The sequence below is a fragment of the Rattus norvegicus genome, chromosome 16 (assembly GCF_036323735.1).
Source record: "Rattus norvegicus strain BN/NHsdMcwi chromosome 16, GRCr8, whole genome shotgun sequence".
Taxonomy (NCBI): Eukaryota; Metazoa; Chordata; class Mammalia; order Rodentia; family Muridae; genus Rattus; species Rattus norvegicus.
In genome coordinates, this window is record NC_086034.1 from 6,433,479 (window position 1) to 6,453,013 (window position 19,535).

Here is a 19,535-nt window from a genome sequence, read left to right on the forward strand (position 1 = left end):
CCCTGGTTCAGGATTTCCCACTTCAGGAGCTGAAAAGAGGCTTGGACAAAGAGACTGGTGGAGTGTTGCTGAGTTCTCATCCTGAGAATTGCTAATCCCAGGAAACCTTCCAGGACCTCCCGCTCTTCGAGGGTTTGTGTGCCCATGGCTGCCCCATGGAGCTCTCTGCCCTGTGGAGATGGCGTCTCACTGGGCTCCACCCACTGTGCCCGTTGTTTTCTCTTCGGGCGAGAGCGCATACTGGAAGAGTGCTGATTAGATTAACTCCTTTCCTTTCCACACGAGGTTAATTTGTTAATCCTCACCTCCCACATTTGTAAGCACTAGAGGCCCTGACTCCCAGATGTCCGTCTCCACTTCCTTCACCAAGGTAGAACCTTCTACCCTGGGGGCGGAGCTGTAAACCCTCTGGCATTGGAACGCTTGAGTCTGGGGTCTTTGCTGCCCTGGCTTCCGTTCTCCCACTCTTAGTCTGCCTCCTCCGCCTCTTCCGGCTCTTCCGGAAGTTGGGGGTGACCAGTTTCTCAGGGATGGCAGGGAACGTGTCAGAACTAGAGCGAACAGACTCTTTTGCTCTCTCAGTTGGCTTCTCTTTCATTTAGCCATGCTTGGGTCAGGTCCCAGACACCCAAGAATCTTGAGGAGTGAGCATGTAGCGGCTACCAGGAGATGGTCTCCTTTCAGGCTGTGCCATCAGCCTGGCTCCACTTAGGCCCCGGAAGATCAGCTCATGTGTCAGCCCAATAATGGAGGCTCCTCTGTGTAGCACCCTTTTCTTAAAACTGGAGAGGGGGTAACTCGGAAACAGTCTAATTTCCATCTGCAATAAGGAGCCAGCTTGCGCTCACTTGTGTCCTGGGCTGAAGGGGGTGGAAAGAGAAGCTTCAACACACACCCAAAATTAATCTCCTTGTTTTTCTAAGACTACAGACTTGGAGGGAAAGGGGCAGACAGGGCCAGGTTTGGACGCGGTATCTGATAAGAAGCTTGGGGACTGTTGGGGTCCCACCCTGGCTCCTTTTCCGGACTCGCCTACTTCTCTGTAGACGGGAGAGGAAGTAGGCAGCAGTGGCCTGGTGCCTGCTTCCCACTGCCCAGCCCGTTCCCCTTGGTGCCCCTTCTTCCACACAATGAAGCCTTTCACTTTCTGCGCTGCAGTTTCATTAAGGAAATTTCTAGTTCCTCGGTCATTCTCTGTCAGGAGTAAGAACTGCTGCAAGGTCTCCAGGGAGGCTTGAAAGGGATGCTGGGATCTCCAGCCACAGGCCTCCAGCAGCCAGCTGATCGCCTATTCCCAGGAGCTCTGCTGATGGGGAACACAGGGAGGAACAGGCTCAAAGTTTCTAATCCAACAACGATATGTTTCCCGTGGGCAGAGAGGAACAACCAGGGCCATCAGAGAACTGTGACCCCATGAAGGTTAATAAAAGAAAGTCCCGGGGCAGAATCCAGGTGTCTATCTTCCAATAGGAGCATGTGAGGTCCAGACTGTCCTGTTGGGAACCCAAGGCCACTCTGCTCTCAGATACAGATAGAGAAGAATGACATTCAGAGTGGCAGCCTGCTTTGTGGACATGCTGTCATTGTCCACACCACCTCCACCCGCCTCAGCTGATAAGAATCTGGCGCTGTTTCCTGTAGTCCAAGGGTCTTGGACAATAGTGTGAACGGCTGGCCCGAATGGAAAGGGCATTGTTCGGGGGAGAAAAAAAAAAACAAACCAACACCGTAGCACAAAATCAGGGCAGGATTTGTCTAAATGGAAGAGCCTGTTTACAAATTCACCATTCCCAGGGAATGGAACACAATGGGGAAATGCTTTCTGCGGGTGCCGGCCCTTCTAGTCCGACCCTGATGCCTGGGGATGCCTTTGAAGGCCCAGACAGGGTTCAGATGCACTTAGACCGATGGACACTGATGGCGCGGTGGCCTTCCTGTTTATCAGGCATGTGGGCAGGCTAGGGTCAAGAAGCCAGGGTCAAGGGGGGAGGCACTGTGAGGCCTTGTTCCCACTCTGCGCCTCCTGACCTCTGATCCTTTAAAATGGGGTTTCCTTGCTTGGTTACTGCAGAGTCTTCTTTCATCTGGTGGCCTCCATGGTGCTGCAGCTCCCCTTCCGTCGGCATGGAACGAGGGGCAAGGGTGGGGACGTTGACACTGTCCCGGGGCCAGGGCCAGTAGAGATGCTTTTCGCAGCTTCTTTGTCCACAGAGGCTGGAGCTTTGGAGCATCAACCACGGACGGACTCTGGTGGCTGTGTGAGGGCGTGTGCCGTTCTGTGTTGGCACGTATGTGCACGCATGTGAAGTAGGAAGACATGCAGAAGAGCAATAGAGCCATTTCGAAGTCCCTTGGGAGTGGGAGTCACCAGTTGGTGGGGGTGGGGTGCCGCACCAGGGTTGGGAAGGCCACTTTTGAGGCTAGAGGGGCTTTTATAGGCAGTCTTGTTTAAAAATGTGACCTGAGTAGCAGTGTTCGTTACTTCTGATGCTCACCTCTAAGCCTAACATAAACACACCTTGTGAACGAACTAGAATTAATGTGTTCAGAACAAGTGTAGAGCATTAAAGCTGTGTAGTCCTCAACCCACAAGCTTTTCACAGTCACCTTCCTCAACCTGCTAACACTGCCCTCTGGTGTGCAGTAGCAGAACAGCATGATCAGGAACCCAGTGAGACTGGACAGCAAACTGCCTCTGAATGCCAGTGTAATTCTGGGCAAGCAAGGAGAAAAGCTAACAGAGCAGGTCTCAGACTGCAAGGGGCTTCCAATCCAGCAGTAGAGACAGACCTACCATTGTAGAACTGACAGGAGCACCAGTAGAGACCAGAAGTGAGACCCCAGTGACGAAGAGGTGGCCATGACATTCAACAGGCTGAGGATGAAAGTCAGGGCTCTCCACACTGAGGACCTAAGGCCCACCTGTTCAGAGAAGGACAAGTTGGAATGCCTGTGGGTGAGGTGCCATGGGAGGTTTGCAAAAAGTCCACGGATGACAGCCCTAGGCAAAAGCTACCACAGGCTATGTGGTAACTGGCAGGAGGAGAAAGGGTGGGTGAGTCAGTGAAGTGGGCCTAGAAAACCCACTTGCAGAAGAGGTTCTTGCTGCAAACCTGTAGGGCTCAAGGGTCTGCATGAACACCAGCAATGGCAGAAGAGGGGGGAGGTTTGAAAAACAGTGACTATCACAATAAAATACATATATGCAGAAAATATATAAACAGTACAAATGAGCCAATAAACAAGTGGGGGAAGGTAGGTAATCTGTGTGAATTTCATTCTCCCAGAGGGTGCTTAAGTCCTCCACACCTTGCAGGCTGCATGCACAAGGGCAGCCTTCGGTTGTGCTGACAGCATGGGACTTCATATAATGAAATGGACTGAACCTCTGTGCTCTCCAGAGGTCAGAACCATCGTCTGATCATGATGAAAGCTATTAGATAAATCCTGTTTAGGGGACACTACACAAAATACCCAATTAGTACTCCACAACACTGTCACAGAAAAAACTGTCACTTTCAGGAGAAACCTAAAAGTCACTCAATGTGGCTGGGTGTGGCAGCACCTGCCTTTAGTCCCAGCACTGGAGGCCGAGGGAGGTGGGCTTTGATAAATTTTAGACCAGCCTGGCTTACATCATCGAGTTCCAGACCATCCAGGGCAACATAGTGAGAACCTGTCTTTAAAAGGAAAACCAAATCAAAAACAAATGACTTGGTGCTATGTAGTATCCTGGATACAAACAAAAGCAGAATACAGGAAAACTGAAGAAAAGCTCGGCGACGCGCGGCCTCTTCAGAGGTTCACTATGCATCAGTCTTTATTTTTATATTTTTGCACTTCTTTATGCACAAGTGTTCTGTCTGCATGTATGCTTGTACACCAGAAGAGGGCATCCGATCCCATTACAGATGGTTGTGAGCCACCGTGTGGTTGTGGGAATTGAACTCAGGACCTCTGGAAGAGCAGTCAGTGCTCTTAACCTCTGAGCCATCTCTCCAGCCTCCCAGTATTGGTTTATTTGTTGTAGGCTCTGGGTTTGCATATGTGAGACTTAGCCATGCTTTTTTCCACATTTTTCCTGTAAACTATTTTAAAGTTACAATTTTGTTTAAGGGGCTGGAGAGATGGCTCAGGTTAAGAGTACTTGTTGCTGTTCTTCAGGGCCTAGGTTAGCTCCCAGAATCCACGTTGGTAACTCTGGTTCTAGGGGCTCCTTCTCACTTCTGACCTCCATGGGCACCAGGCATGCAGGTGGTGCACATACATACATTCAGGAAAAACACTCATATGCATAAAGTGAATCTTTCAAAAGTTTGTTGAAGAGAATCCAGATATCTAGTGTAAAATGACTGGTGTGGCCCAGAGGAAAAATATTTATAATTGATTTTTATAATTGATTTTTCTGGCCTGTAAGAATGGGAGCAGGTAACAATATCAGTAGAGAGTATCATCATAGAGGAAGGTATGGTCAATAGGCGTGTCTCTGTGTGTGTGTGTGTGTGTGTGTATACACGTGAACACATGTACCCCACAAGGCCAGATGCACATAGCTAGGTCAGCTGAGTGACTGGGTACAAGATGCTCCCACACTTCTACCACAAAAGTTATCTTTTATTCCAAGCTAGACAGAGAGGGCAGTCACTGTTGGGAAGCCATTATTTTTAGTTAGGATGATGGCTTCTTACATTCTAGTATCATACAAACTGAGTCCTATAAACAAAAAGGTACTAACACCAATATCTAAGAAAAAAATAATATTCATAGTAACTCTAGGTTAAGAAAGTAAATTTAACTATAAGAATGGTGGCTCAGGGGTTGGGGATCTAGCTCAGTGGTAAAGCACTTGCCTAGGAAGCGCAAGGCCCTGGGTTCAGTCCCCAGCTCCGAAAAAAAAAAACAAAAAAACAAAACAAAAAAAAAAAAAAAAGAATGGTGGCTCATAGCTGTCATTTTAGCACTGAGGCTAGCCTAGAAAGTTTAACACCAGCCTAGGCTACAGTGAGTTCCAGGCCAGCCTGGGCTGCAGAAAAAGACACCCTGCCCCATGAAATAGAAAATGAAGGGCCAGTCTCGTTCCTGGAAGACCCAGGGTAGTAGTTGTTCGGGAACAGCCAGCTTAGGCTGGGTGTAGCAGGTGGGCCTCCTAGAAACGGGGGGGGGGGGACTGACAATGACATAGGATCTAGAGCTTGCAGTAGGTGCCCAAGGGCACCCTGGTCTACCTACGTAACAAGTGCTAGGCCAGCTGGGGCTACATATCGAGATGCTGTCTCAGAACAAAACAGTGTCACCCCCTTAAATAAAAGAGAAGGGCAGTTAGTAAACTAGGGGAAGAAAAGTTAAAACATAATGTCCTGTCTGGATATATAAATCACATTATTATACTTGTGATACTATGACAAAAATTAATGAAAATTATAATGCAACTATTTAAGTCATGGACATTGAAATTATAGACTCTGAAGTACTAAACCCATGTGTAAGAACATACGAAGTCAATAATGTCTAAAGTTACTAAATCAGGAAACTGCTTAAAAAATGGTGGCAGTGGCCTTTAGGAAATGGGACTAGAAATAGGGAAGGGTGATTGAAGAGTGGTTTCCATTCTAGTCCTTTTAGGACTTCATGATTCTCATAAGAATGTGAGTGCTGGAGGGTGAGCCATGCCAGGGCCCTGCACATGGTAAGCATGTGCCCAACCACTGAACTCCACTCCTAGGCTGCAGACTTCTACATGAATGTACTACAGATTTAAAATAAGCAAGTATTAAGAAGAATATATTACTTTCCTACACACTTTGATAGTAACAAAACAGCACTTATATTTTTGAGTGACTCTAGTCAAATCTGAGGGCAATCACTACACGCATCTTGGATCCAAGTCTGCAGGATTCAGCAGTATTGAAATGGGAACGCCCCTCCCCACCATTAGTGACAATGACTCACTGAAACCTTGGGAATTCACTATGTGGCAATTCTCTGAGTTTCCCCCATGAAGCCAAGTCCCATGGAATCATTAAAAACATACAAATGTAAGATAGGCTCTATTCAGTTTCTTTCTGGCCCTCTGCCAGGTTCCCATCCCAGCTGCCTTGCCTAATGCGAATGTTCTGGTGTTGCAAGTTCACCGTCACAGCAGTTAGCAGTGCCGTGTGAGTGGCTCACTCCAGCTGCAGAGCCTCGACCACACTGGCTAGAATAAGTGGAAGCCTTCTGCCCCACACAAGGATGGCAATCCTACTATGCTGAGCTCAGGGACCTAGCCTCACCACCAAGGTCTGTTCTGGGACCAAAGTGGGCTGCTATGCTGGCTCACTGACCAGAACTTACACACTCCCCACCCCGGAATCCCAGTTACCCAGAAAGCTGATTCCCTCTCAAATAACACATCTATCTCCATGTTGAAATCCTAGTGGTATTTTTTGGAATGAGAACGCTGAGCGGTACCCTCCAGATTCTTTAGTGAACTAGAGATTCCACAGCCAATTCACAAGGAGACCCGAGCGGAGAGGTGACCTTTATTCGTCAATAACAAGCAAGTGAAGGCTTGAGAAAGCACAGGAGAATCACATTCTGGTGGACAGGCCCTTACACTCCCCTGCTGGCGCACACAGTGACCCCTGAGACCTCTTCACCTGGCCCCTTCTGTCTCATGGTTTCAAAGTGCTACCTCTCCAAACTGATGCGGCAAGGGTCTCTCGTACCTCACTGTCCTGGGCAGGAACCACTCTGAGGCTATTACTTGGACTTTTTGCAATCCTTAGTGACTTTGATTCCTTTGGATCGCCAGGACTGGCAGCTGCTTCCACTAGAGGACTCAGGCTTTTCTAACAGGGAAGGTTGTAGCCAGTTGGTCCAGGAAGAGCCTGGATTCTCTTCCAGGCTGGTGGCCCTTAGGAAAGGCTCGTGGGGGCAGAAGGTGCTGCTGCAACAGGGGGTGTCACCCAAGTTTTCAGATACAGAATCTGCGGTGAAAGGGAGGGAGAAAAGGGAAGGTGGCTCAGCCTCTGTTTCTCCTGTGTAGAGGTCCTCAAGCCCCTCATCAGCCACTTCCTTCCAAAGCTACCATGTCCACTCAGAGTCCCCCTCTGTTACATGCTGTCTCCATTCCCAGTCCCATTCAAGTTCTCATGCAGACCGTCCATCCAGCCTCACCCTCGGTTGAAGCAGGCAGACACTCATTACACTCCCATTTCTTGCTGTTGGGTCTAAGAGAGGAGCAGTCCCGGTGGGTTCCGTGGGATCCACATGTCGCACACAAAATGAGGCGCCACCGCCTGCAGGAGAGCAGGGACAATCAGGACACCAACTGTCACTCTTGAACGTTAGCCACCATCTGGCCTCAGCCACGAGGAGAAACAACTTCCTGGGAATCTTGTTATGTGTATGGGTCTTTTGACTGCATGCATGTATGTGGACCATATGCATACAATGCCCGTGGAAGCCAAAGACTATGTCAGCTCCCCTGGGACTACAGCTGCAGACAGCTGGAGGCTGCTATGTGGATGGTGGGAATAGAAGCTGGGTACTCTTGACCACTGGGCCATTTCTCCAGCCCCCAGGACATTTAAATCAATGTAATTTTGCTATACATATTAATATTACCCCACGGCTCTAGGATGGTGTTGATATAAGAGGCCACAGGTGGGCACATCCCCTGGCAGGCTGAATCTGGAAAGTAACTGACCCTGAGTGTCTTTCCAGTGGGTTCAAACAGACCCTGCGAAGGAGACCCACCATTTGTGCATGAATAATTCAGGGGCTGCTCAAATATGAGGCTTGGGAAATGGGTTCATCCCGAGGGTTGTGGACAAGAACAGACTTCCTGCTTCAATGACAGTGCCAGAGCTCTCTACCCAGGACCTTCTTCCTACCCTTCGTCCTCAAAACTGTCTCTGCCTTGTTCATACAGACAGATGGGGGCGTCACAATGCTGGTAACGCTGATACAACTCGGAGAAAGCCCCTGGCTCGAGTTCCCAGGCAGCATCTCTGCAGTGGGAAAAGAAGATGTAAGGGACTCATACCCTGTTGGTGACCCCGTGTCTACTGGGAAGAAGCCATGCCGAGCACAGCAAGAGTTCAAAGCCCAAGCGCTGCCCACAAGGCCGGCAAGTAGGTTGGCTGTGAGACTAGAGGTGGTGCAGTCATGGCGGTCCAAACTCTCCATCCCCAGAGATTTGTGTTTTAAGTGCCCTCTCAGGAACACACCTCCTGCCCATCTCCCTCTCCGTTTGACCACTGAAAAGCACAGTTGCCACCGTTCTCACGTCACTGTGCATCAATGCCTCAGCTGCTGCCTATCTCTGACCTATCTTCACACTCCCCTCCCATCTAGAAAACCACACAACCCAGCCCCTGGCTCAGCTCCTGCCGCACGCGTGGGCTGTCTGCTACCTGTCTGGAATGTGGATTCCCATCCTCAGCATCTCCTGTGGAAACTCTTCTCGGTTGTTGCACTGGGGGCACTTGAAGAAGTGCTTTGCTGACGTGTGGGCATATTTCTGTAAGAGAAGAATTCGTGAAGACAAGCAGGCTACCTTCCCGTGTCCGCCTCACTGCTTGCTCGTTCAGGAAAGGCGGTCTGGGTGTACTAGAATGAGGGCTGCCACCAAGTGTCAGGCCTGGGACAGAAAGGCTTTTGAAGAGAGTTCCCAGGAGTGCCTCAGCTGTCCTCTCTGGCCATGGGGCTTGGCAGTGTTGACTCAGCAGAGGTCACATACTTGACCGCATTCCCTTCCCTTTCATCCTACTAGTGAGGGAGATTTTGGGCTCCTTAACTCACTCTTGGGAACACCCATTTGTTATGGAAACCCTGAAGATTTTGCCTAGTCTCAATCTTATGATGAGGCCCCAGGCCAAGGATGACTGGGTTGACTATTAGCTCACAGACTGGAAGCAGATCCTGGGTACATGCCTGCAGTATGTCCTTCTGTATCCCACACATGCTTCAGCATTCCCAGGATGCCCTGGTTCCAAGCAGAGGGCAGGGCAATCATGAAAGGTACCCCCAGAACAGAGAGAGCCCCACCTGGATACACTTTCGGTGGTAGATAGCTTGACTACAACATGGGCTCCTGATGTTCTCGACACTTGCTCGGGATAAGTCTTCACAACACAAGACGCAGCTTTCCCCAAAACTCCTCTGGTGGATGTTCTGTGTTGGGCGATGTTTTCCACAATAGGATCTGCGGTGGGTAAACAGACTTAGTCTGGCTTGTCGCTGATGCAGGTTCCCAGCTGCCTGGTCTAGGAAGGGAAATCAGCTGTCTGCTTGGTTCTCGGTGAATGGGTGAAGAACAGCCAGAGGACCTCTCATGGCTGCTTACCCACTGAGCTGTGGAGGGCTGTCTCCATAGCGCCCCATTACTGAACGCCCTATTTAGTTATAAGCAGCTGTCTAAGCAGCCAGCTGTTTGTAATTTAAGGAGGGGACAGGAAGCAAGAAGAAGCCCCTGTGAAACTTCCAAGACAAAGACACTGTTTCCCATTATCGAGCGGAGGGACACATTTGTTAGAGTCAAAACCGGGTTCTGACTTCAGCGCTGCCTAAACGGCAGGTTGCAAAGAGTAGCCAGCATTCTTCCTTCCTCACTCACTTGTACTCTCCAAAAAACTGTGACAGGCAGCCCCTTTCCTGGCCACAAGGTAGATGGAAGTTCTGGACACACTGGTCCTTCTGGCACCTGATAGCAGCTCCTTTTCTCTTGCACACAAAGCAGACCTGCAAATGAGGTTCCAGACAAAGCTGTGTGACCGGAAAAACCTAAACAAACACAAGTTCTGGTTCTTCTCTCTACAGACTGGAAATTCTGGGAAACAACAACTATTCTCTTTCCCTCAGTGGTCCAGGGCACCCTAAAACTGAACTTCAAGAAGCACTGAATGTTCTTAGGGTGCTGCTTTCTCTCTTAGGATACATTCTAGAAGAGATGGGACTTAAGGACTAGGTTTGGCTCTCGAGGAAAGACACACACGGACACACAGACACACACACACACACACACACACACACACACACACACACACACACACACACACACACAGGGATTCTGAAACATGCATAGGAAAGGCCTGTTCCAAGGTCCCCATTTCAAGAAATCCTAACCTTCCTAGAAGCCCGGGCTGCCTCCTTTTTGATGTCTTCAGGCATAAATCCATGGAGACCTCTGTTGGGTTGGCCCTTCTGAGGCAGTTTGCTAGATAGGATCTAGGGAGCAGCAGAACCAGGCTGTCAACACACACAAGTAGTACGGTGGGGTGCCAATGACAGGGACAACTAAGAAATGGAGCTTGGTGGAAGTCCTTTGTGTACGCACATGGTAAGTTATTTAATGACGTCTGATACAATGATATGAACTGGGTACTCCAGCACTGTTTCAACTCTTTGGACAACCCAACATGGAGAAACAACGTGTTAAAAGCCACAGAGCCTCAGAATCTGTGCCTTTCTCATTTGCTAAGGGCTACTCTGCCATTTTGTCAACACTGGGGACATGTTCTCTCTAGATTGATTTACTTCATACTTTTAAAGACAAAATATGACCCAGAAGCCATTATGGCTTTTATCTTGCAGAAGAGGCTACTGAAGTGTAATTTGGCAGGTGACATGGCTGGAGTCACATGGCAGTTACAAAGGTGGCCTTCACACTTGAGCCTACAGAACCCACACTCACACCCCCTCTGCTATATTACCCACTAGTACAGGACTTTTAAGAATATTCTTTTCTTGGGCTGGAGAGATGGCTCAGTGGTTAAGAGCACTGACTGCTCTTCCAGAGGTCCTGAGTTCAATTCCCAGCAACCACATGGTGGCTCACAACCATCTGTAATGGGATCCGATGCCCTCTTCCGGTGTTTCTGAAGGCAGTGACAGTATGCTCATATATAATAAAATAAATCTTTAAAAAAAAAAAGAAAAAAGAAGCTATCCGATTCTATTAAATTCATTGGGACATTCTGCTCATTTAATATTTCAAAAGTATTAGGATGTTGGGCTTCCTGCAGTAGTTATAAAATGTACAATGGGAGCTTAGGGTATGTATTTAACTTATTTTTAGGAGATTTCTGAATGTGTATGAGTGTTTGTCTGCATGTCTGTGTGTGTGCAGTATGTGAGGAGATCAGAAGAGGTGGGCAGATTCCCTACAACTGGAGTTAGATAATTGCGAAATGCCCTGCGGATTCTAGGAGCCGAACCCTGGCTAGGGAAACTGAGCCCTCTCTTTAGCCCCAATATTTATTTCTGAGACGGTTTATCTGTGTAGTCAAGGCTAGTCTTGAACTTGTGATACTCCTGCCTCAGTCTCCCACCAGCAGGCTCCATCTAATGATGCTTTAAGCATTTCCCACGTATTTTCTCACTATTTCAAGTCTTTATCACAATGAGTGACTTTTGCTTATTTATACTTGTTAAGTATTAGTCACGTTTTCTATAATGGACATGTGCTATTTTTATAAACAAAAATTCAAGAACAGAAACAGTTTAAATGTCCTTTTTAACTTTTTGGTATTTCCTTATTTTTGGAGGCAGAGACTCATGCAATTCAGGCTCAGTTAGACTTTGAGCTCTCGATCATCCACCTTGAGCCCCACTTGCTGAGACCGTGCATCTGCGCCAGTCTGCCCAGCCCTAGACAGCCTCTAATGGGAGTTTAATATTTTAGGAAATCCATAATATGAAATACCAGGTATCTATTTAAAGAACTAGGTTTATATGTTCTATATGGTGAGACCTCCATAATATATGAGATGGAAAGAAAACCCTACAAAAATCGTGTATGTTTAACTTTATGTTAAAAAGTGTATATGCTTATTGATGTATCAGAATTAACCAAGTGCTAACACCTGGCAGGATTTGCAATGAATAAAAATCTCAGATTGATTTTTCTCATGAGGATAGAGATAAAAAATTAAGTATTAGTAAGTTTAATTCAGCTCCCTATTTAATGAATAATAAAGCAAGACCAAGAAAGGCCTGCACCAAGAATGCAGAAAGAGAAAAATCATGTCAGTATATGCAAAACATTTGAAAAACTCAGAACATTCATGATATCCTCAGCAAATCAGGAATAAAAAGTTCAACTGACAAAATTGTATCTAGGAAAAAGGTTTACAGCAAGTATATTTGTAATGTTGAGAAACTAGATCCTGTCCCCTAATGTGGGAGAAAGGCAGGCACAACTATTTATACTACTTCTATTAAACATTAGGGTGAAGGCCCTAGCCAGGCAAGAAGAAATAAAAGGCAAACGTCGGGGGCTAGAGATGTAGCTTGGTTGGCGAGAGTACTTGCCTAGCATGTATGAGGTCCTAGGTTCAACCCTTGGCACCCCACTAAAACCTTGGCAGGGGAACTGGAGAGATGGTTCAGCAGTTGAGAGCGAGCACTGTTACTCTTGCATGAGGCAGGGATAGTTCCCAAGCACCCGCATGGTGGCTCATGCCTTCTAAGTCTGGGTCTAGGGGATCCAACCCACTCTCCGACCTCCTCAGGCGTCAGGTAGGACATGTAGGCAAAACACTCATACATATAAAACAGTTTCACAAACTAACTAACCTACTAACTAACTAACTAGCTAGCTAGCTAGCTAGCTAGCTAGCTAGCTGAGCATGGTGGCAAATGCCTGTAATGCCAACACTTGAGGGATAGAGGCAGGAGAATCAGAAGTTCAAACTCAGGGCTGGAGAGATAGCTTCGTCAGTAAAGCCCTTGTTCACAAGCTCCCCGTCACCGACATAAAATGCCGAGTACAGTACGTGCACTTGGAATCCTAGCACTAAGGAGGCAGACACAGGAGGGCCCCTGGGGCTTGATGTCAGAGAGTTTTGCCAGACGGGTGCACTCCAGGAGGAAAGAAATAGAGAAAGGCACTTATGTCAACTTCATCTCCACACGCACACAACTGAACATACATTCACACACACATGAATCTGTACCCAAGTACACTGCCCCGCAGTACAAGTACAAGGAAAGACGTTTGTGGCCACCGTCAAGCTACAGAAGGTCAGCCTGGGCTACATGAGAATCTACCAAAAAAAAAAAAGGACAAAATTTGGCACTGACAATCTACATAGAGCACCAGAAAATCCCAAATAAATAAATAATAAATACGATGGTTGAATTGGTAAGTGTTTAACAAAATTGTAGAATACAAAGTCAATATGCAAAATAATTATATTTCTATAATCCAACAACAAAATATTTAGAAAAACATTTAACAAATGATGCATAATAGTGTATTTTCACTAGGACCACAGAACATTACAAATAAAAAATTGAAAGGAATTGATACCCAACAATCCTAAAAAAGACTGTAAAATTTACCATATTTAATTTTAAGACATTATAAAACCGCAAGAATTAAGACAGTGGAGTGCTAGTTTATAGACACATGTAGATTAATAGTATAATTTTCCAGATCTATATCTATTTATCTCTCTCTATATATATGGCCAATTGATTTTGATAAAGGCATCTAGGTAATTAAATAGTATACAAGTACTACTTAGGGCACACAAAATTTTCTAATTTAAAAGAAAAACTGATAAATACAACATCAAAATTTTAAAAAATTTAAGACATCATTAGAAATAATATATAACTATAAAGAAGGGATTTTTATCCAGAACATATAAACAATTTTTACAATCCAGTAAGACAAAAGAATCCACTTTCGTTTCTTCTCTTCTCTTGCTCCTTCTTTTGAGACAGTGTTTCTCTGTGTAGCCCTGGCTGTCCTGGAACTCCCTATGAGACCAGGCTGTCCTTGAACTCACAGAGATCTGTCTGCCTCTGACTCCCAAGCATTTGGATTAAAAGCATTCAACACAATGCCCAGATCAAAATCTGGTTTCTTTTAACAAAAGAAAATATTCATACAAATTCAGTGAAAAATAAGTGAAATATTTAAAAATAGAAAATTAAGCACAACATGAAAAGCTCAACATCTTTACTCCTCAAACAAGTACAGATTAAGAGCACAATACGACGTTAGTAATATCCAGTAGGCAGGCTGAAAGGAAAAAGATGGACGGTACCAAGACTTGGTAAAAACTGTCAGCTGGAACTCTCCCGCGCTGCTAATGGGAGTGTGGCTTGGCAGCGTCACACTCATGTCTACTCACATGCAAACAGCAGCCCCACTCCTAGGCATCTGCCCAAGAGAAGGAAGAATGCAATGTTACAAACAGAGTTGCATGGTAATGTCCTTAGCAGGTCTATTCACAAAAGTCCACCAAACTCAATCAAACCAAATGTCTACCAACTGCTGAAAAGACAACTTTACATACTCAAGCAATTTGTGGGGGTGGGATCCTTTCAGCACCATATGTAAGCCAGGCTTAATGGACTCTTGAGTCCACAGTGGGAAAGAGATTAGGGGAGGCAGGAGAGAGGAGCCGACGTGTAATTAGGACTCGTGGTCAGGTCAGGCTCCAGCAGGCAAACCAGAGAAAGCAGACAGTCCAAACAGGAAGGAAGGCATCCTTAAAGGGGAGCAGCAAAGAATTTCCAGGAGCAGAGCGAGGAGGACTTAGGAGAGACTTGGGGAAGGGTCTGTAAACAGCACTTCACCCAAGGGAGGATTCCAATAGCACAGGGATGAGACACAGGGAAGGAAGGGATAAGCACCATAGGACAGTGTCTCAATCTAAGGGCACCGCCAAGGGTGTCCCTTGTCCACGTTGATGGTGACCAAGGTGGTATAGGGAGGCTTGCATGGCAAACTGGTCTGACTTTTGTGGCAGGCTCTAGACAGGGCAGGCAGCTCTGGGAAGACACTCAGCTGAGGGAGGAGTGAGTAGAGTGGGTAGAGGAGAGAAATGGCTGGAGATGTGGACTCTGAAGTTTGTAGTCAAATATGGTGGGTGGCAGGAGCCAGAAGCTGCAAATGATCTGCACCCAGTTTGGTTACAAGGGGCAGAGCCCCTTTGGGGTGTGGCCCAGTGTCTCCTCCTCCCATGTTTCTGCAGCAGATGTGAGCATGCAGTGAACCCACTGACTGAGAGTGCTCCATGGGTGCAGAGGAATGCTTACTGGAACTCTTAACTGCTGTGTGAGCATCTCCTGGGATAGACAGAGTACACAGTCTGTTATAAGGACTTACCTTTTGGTGAGAGGAAGGTGAGTTAGCTGGTCTAGCCTGGGAACTAGCATGGGGCTTTGATCTGTTGGAGGCTTGTTTAATAGGGAACTAGATGCCCTTTCTGGAGGTAGGTTATTGGGAGAGGGGTACAGATAAGAAAATAAAAGTTTTTCTTGACAGTTAGAAACCCACCTTACCAGGTTTACAAGCATTCTGAGGAATGCTGATTTTAAGTAGCAATCCTTCTGTTTACCTGGTCAGAGTCCAGCCTGAGCTAGGCCCGACAGGAAGAACATAAAATCTATGGTTGAAGTGGTTAAGAGTGCTGGCTGCTCTTGGGCAGGACCAGGTTTGAGTCCTAGTTATCTCCATGGCAGCTCACAACTGCCTGTAACCGTACTTCTGGAAGACACTCTCTTCTGAGGACACTGCATACACATGGGGCACAGACATACATACAGGCAAGGCTCATAAAAAGAGATCTTAAGATTGGTTCATTTTATGATCTTCAGATTACACTTACTAAGAAGCATAAGGATGATCTAAACGAGTGTTAGTTTCAGGGAGGAGGGAAAGAGGCCTATGATTGTGGGAACATGTTTTTTATTTTATTTTATTTTATTTTTTTTTGGAGCTGGGGACCGAACCCAGGGCCCTGGCGCTCTACCACTGAGCTAAATCCCCAACCCCAACATGTTTTTTATTGTTCACACTTTATCCTGTGAGGGTTTTAGATCATATCATTTTTACTTTAAAATTGGATTTTAAAATATTAAAAACTATATGGAAACAAACATGGCTATAAATTTGAGGCTAGATACAAAAGTAGTTGGTATAGCAAAAGCTGTAACACATTCAAAGCAAAGAGGGCCTTATACTTACAAGACAGAAATAATGGACACAAAGATTGTCTTTCTGAAGAAATTCTCCTAGTTTTTCAGGATCGCCAGGTTCTTGAAAGCACAGCAGGCAAACTGGGAGAGTGAACATTAAGATTAAGGAGTGACTTGAATTGACCATTAAGAATAGAAAAGTGAGGGCTGGAGAGATGGCTCAGTGGTTAAGAGCACTGGCTGCTGGTCCAGAGGTCCTGAGTTCAAATCCCAGCACCGACATGGTGGCTCATAGCCATCTGTAATTTCAGTTCCAGGGAATCCAACGCCCTCACGTAAACATACATACCAGTAAAACACCAAAAACAACCTAAGGACCGCAAGGAGTCTGGAGGCTCCTTTACTTACACAGGGGTTTCATCTAGATACAACTTCCATAAATAAGAAACATCCTAGGTTGGAAGTGCATTCCCTACATGTAGCCTATCAAACACCAGCTTAGCAGCACAGCACACGGCAATGAGTGTTTCCCATTGTGTTCGTACGGCTTACAAGGACCCATGCCTTGTTACCACTGCCCAGAACTGCAAGAGAATATCGGACCTCATATCATTAACTTGGGAAAAGATCAAAGCCCAAAATTTGATGTATGGGTTTCTATTGAATGCACGCTACTTTTGCATCGCCTTAATGTAAAAACAAAACAAAAACTAAAACATTGTAATCAGGAACCGTTTTGTTCTCAACTGGCTTTAAATTCCTTCTTGAACCTCAGATAGGAAACTTTAAAATTTCAGACACTAAATTCTTTAGGATCGTAGAGAATCTGGGAAAGTAGTAGGGTTGGCAATGAAAGATAACGTGTCCGGCCCCATGGAACGGCCTTCTGTGCTAATGGCTCAATACTTCCGTATCCCTCTTACCAGGACCTGAAGACAGCTTCCTGTGGGTTACCTTCTTAGTCCTGGCAGTTTTTCTAGAAGAGAAAGAAAAGCATTGAGGACCCTACTGACAAGCCTTCTGAATTTCCCTTAGAATGCCACCCATAGTTTGAAAATTCTGTGACAGTTTTTCATATTTCATTTTTACAGTGTAAAATATACTAAATTACTTGAGGTGGGGCCATCTCAGTGCCTATACTGAGAAAGATACAGGAGTAATGAAAGATTCAGGAGTAATTCTACTTTTATCTTCTTCTGCCAGCTTCCAAGGTACACTAAAACAGCCCTGAAGCAGACTGTTTTCCAGTGATAGGCACTGTTTTGCCACTTTATCATGAATTAAGTCAACAAATCCGAAGGACACTCTAAAAAGGGAGTGTTTTTTACAGTCTGGTTTTTTGAGACAGGGTTTTTCTGTATAATTGCTCTGATGTCCTGGAACTCACTCTATAGACCTACCTCTGGGATTAACCCCTCTCAGGGAAGTACTGTATGATGGGTATTTTTGACATGAGTAAACTGAGGCACATGTGAGCTGTCTCAGGTCACAGTTATCAAGCAGCACAGGCACAATAGAGATTTAAGTAGTGAAGTTCCACAGCTGCCACTTAGCTACTGGGGACAGCACTGGGAAGACAGGAAGGGCTCCTGGTGGTGGTGGTGGTGGTGGTGGGCGAGCTCTGGTGTATGTTTTGACACTCTCCAACCACAGCCTGAGAATATGCCAAAGGGAGCAGGAAGTGCCTCGTGTATCAATGGCCACTATAGCTTCCCTAACTTTTTTTTCTTTTCTTTTTTTTTTCGGAGCTGGGGACCGAACCCAGGAGCTTGCGCTCGCTAGGCAAGCGCTCTACCACTGAGCTAAATCCCCAATCCCAGTTTCCCCAACTCTTTCAGGTCACCTACTGTACCTCAATCTTGGATGTTCCTTTTTTTCTTTTATAGTCCTCATTCGTTTCCGTCTGTCCTTCCTATCTACAATTCTTCTGTGCTATTATGAAGACAATACAGGCTTTTCCAGCTACAAACATAAACGAGGTAGGTTAGCAATCTTACATTTAGTTATGGAATTCTACAAGATCAAAGCAGCCGTGCACTTATCAACTCGTTTCCTAAAAGGGTCCTAGACAATATTAATGCTAGTATTGGTCAATGATTAAATTGTGCCGAGAACCGTTCAGCCACTTCACACTAGGCACAGTAATAACTCTTATTTTCAAGTTGAGGAGACTGAGTTAAGAGAGATAAACATGGTGGCCAAGGTCAGAGTCAGTGATCCTAGGTGAGATTTGATGACATCAACTACCGTGTTCTAATTTTATCTCATCTCAGTATAAGATGTTGGAACCCCTGACTGACTTAGTCAAATGGTTCTTTGTTTCTACTAAGTGGGACAACACTCAAGAAAAAGGCGCTTTTCTTACCCAAGTGTGGGTGCCTGTTCTACCCAGTTAAATATGGTAGCTCCTTCCTAACAAAAGGAATCTGAGCGATTTGCCTACTTAAAAGCCATAACCCCGGGCTGGAGAGATGGCTCAGCGGTTAAGAGCACCCGACTGCTCTTCCAGAGGTCATGAGTTCAATTCCCAGCAACCACATGGTGGCTCACAACCATCTGTAAAGAGATCTGATGCTCTCTTCTGGTGTATCTGAAGACAGCTACAGTGTACTTATATATAATAAATAAAATAAATCTTTAAAAAAAAAGCCATAACCCCATCTAGTAGGGGGAAAAAAATAACAAAAGATCATCCCTTAGCTCCTTTCCCCCCCAAGACAGGGTTTCTCTGTGTAGCCCTAGCTGCCCTGGAACTCTCTTTGTAGACCTGCCTGCCTCTCCCTCCCAAGTGCTGGGATTAAAGATGTGTACTATCCCTTATCTCTTATTCCCTTTACCAGGGCTATGTCTAGAAAGGAGGACAGCATTTCTTAGACAGCTCAGTCAATTAGATCCCTCCAGAGACATACTATACTTCAGTACACAGAGCCTCAAATCAAGGCTGGGGATTCAGAATCTCTTCACCAATGTCAAACTATTCTTCTAAATGCCAACTAACTGCTTATAAGCCATCAAAACTTAAGGCTAGCTTTTCCCAACACAGGAGATGCAGTTGCACAGCTGACATGTTTTCTTACTAAACGTGGATGGGCTGAGTGAGATGCTGGCTTCAATCTTTCCATGTTCCTAGTTTACTACTTTACTTCCTAGTTGTTGGCGCTAAACCCGACCGTGTTAGAATGGAAATAAACCTTGAGATTTCAGTTCTTTGCATCGCTGGACCACGACGTTACTTGAGTAGGAGTCTGTGCACACTGGTAGTTATAAGATGGAACAATCTTCAAAACAGTTGAGGACGGTCGTGGCAAATGCAAGCTGCTCAGTCCGCGACTTCCTAACCCGGCGGATGCTCGCTCGAAACGCTTACCAAGTTGTATCACTGGATAGAAGTGTTGGGTAAATTAAAAATATATTAACGTGTTCGGTCCCGCCGCCGCAAGAATAAACGATTTATTTGGAAAATACGTGTCAGTGTGGCCACAACCGTCCCCCGAAGTTAACAGCCAGAAGAGGGCTCAAGGAGCATTCCGCGCATGCCAGACCAGGCTCAGGTCTCGCCTGCGGGGCGGCTGTTGTGTGGCCAGGCTGGAGGTTGCTTCCGCTGCTAGCTCTCA

General features: G+C 46.1%; 1 protein-coding gene across 4 annotated transcripts; it reads right to left on the bottom strand.

Moving 5' to 3' along the window:
* Window positions 1-6,489: 6,489 nt before the first annotated feature.
* Phf7 (PHD finger protein 7) lies at window positions 6,490-19,193 on the bottom strand. Of its 4 annotated transcripts, NM_001012211.1 has the most exons (11): window positions 19,113-19,193; window positions 17,774-17,883; window positions 16,845-16,897; window positions 15,971-16,062; window positions 10,111-10,212; window positions 9,602-9,726; window positions 9,034-9,190; window positions 8,400-8,506; window positions 7,878-7,994; window positions 7,159-7,280; window positions 6,490-6,968 (listed from the first exon to the last, which is right to left on the bottom strand). In NM_001012211.1, exons 2-11 carry the CDS (start codon window positions 17,812-17,814, stop codon window positions 6,742-6,744), a joined length of 1,143 nt encoding a protein of 380 aa, NP_001012211.1. In that variant the 5' UTR covers window positions 17,815-17,883; window positions 19,113-19,193; the 3' UTR covers window positions 6,490-6,741. The 4 variants fall into 4 exon arrangements, with proteins under 4 accessions (NP_001012211.1, XP_006252694.1, XP_017455681.1 ...); XM_006252632.5 differs by lacking the exon at window positions 10,111-10,212 and having other exon boundaries at window positions 6,502-6,968; window positions 19,113-19,144; XM_017600192.3 differs by lacking the exon at window positions 7,878-7,994 and having other exon boundaries at window positions 6,502-6,968; window positions 19,113-19,144.
* Window positions 19,194-19,535: the final 342 nt, after the last annotated feature.

Excerpts from the sequence above, each read along its gene's own strand:
- Phf7 (NM_001012211.1), bottom strand. The coding sequence starts at position 17,814 with ATGAGGACTATAAAAGAAAAAAAGGAACATCCAAGATTGAG. Across the intron at positions 16,063-16,844 it reads GAAGCTGTCTTCAGGTCCTG|TTTGCCTGCTGTGCTTTCAA; the intron begins GTAAGAGGGATA and ends TCACTCTCCCAG. Across the intron at positions 9,191-9,601 it reads CAGTTTTTTGGAGAGTACAA|ATCCTATTGTGGAAAACATC; the intron begins GTGAGTGAGGAA and ends TACCCACCGCAG.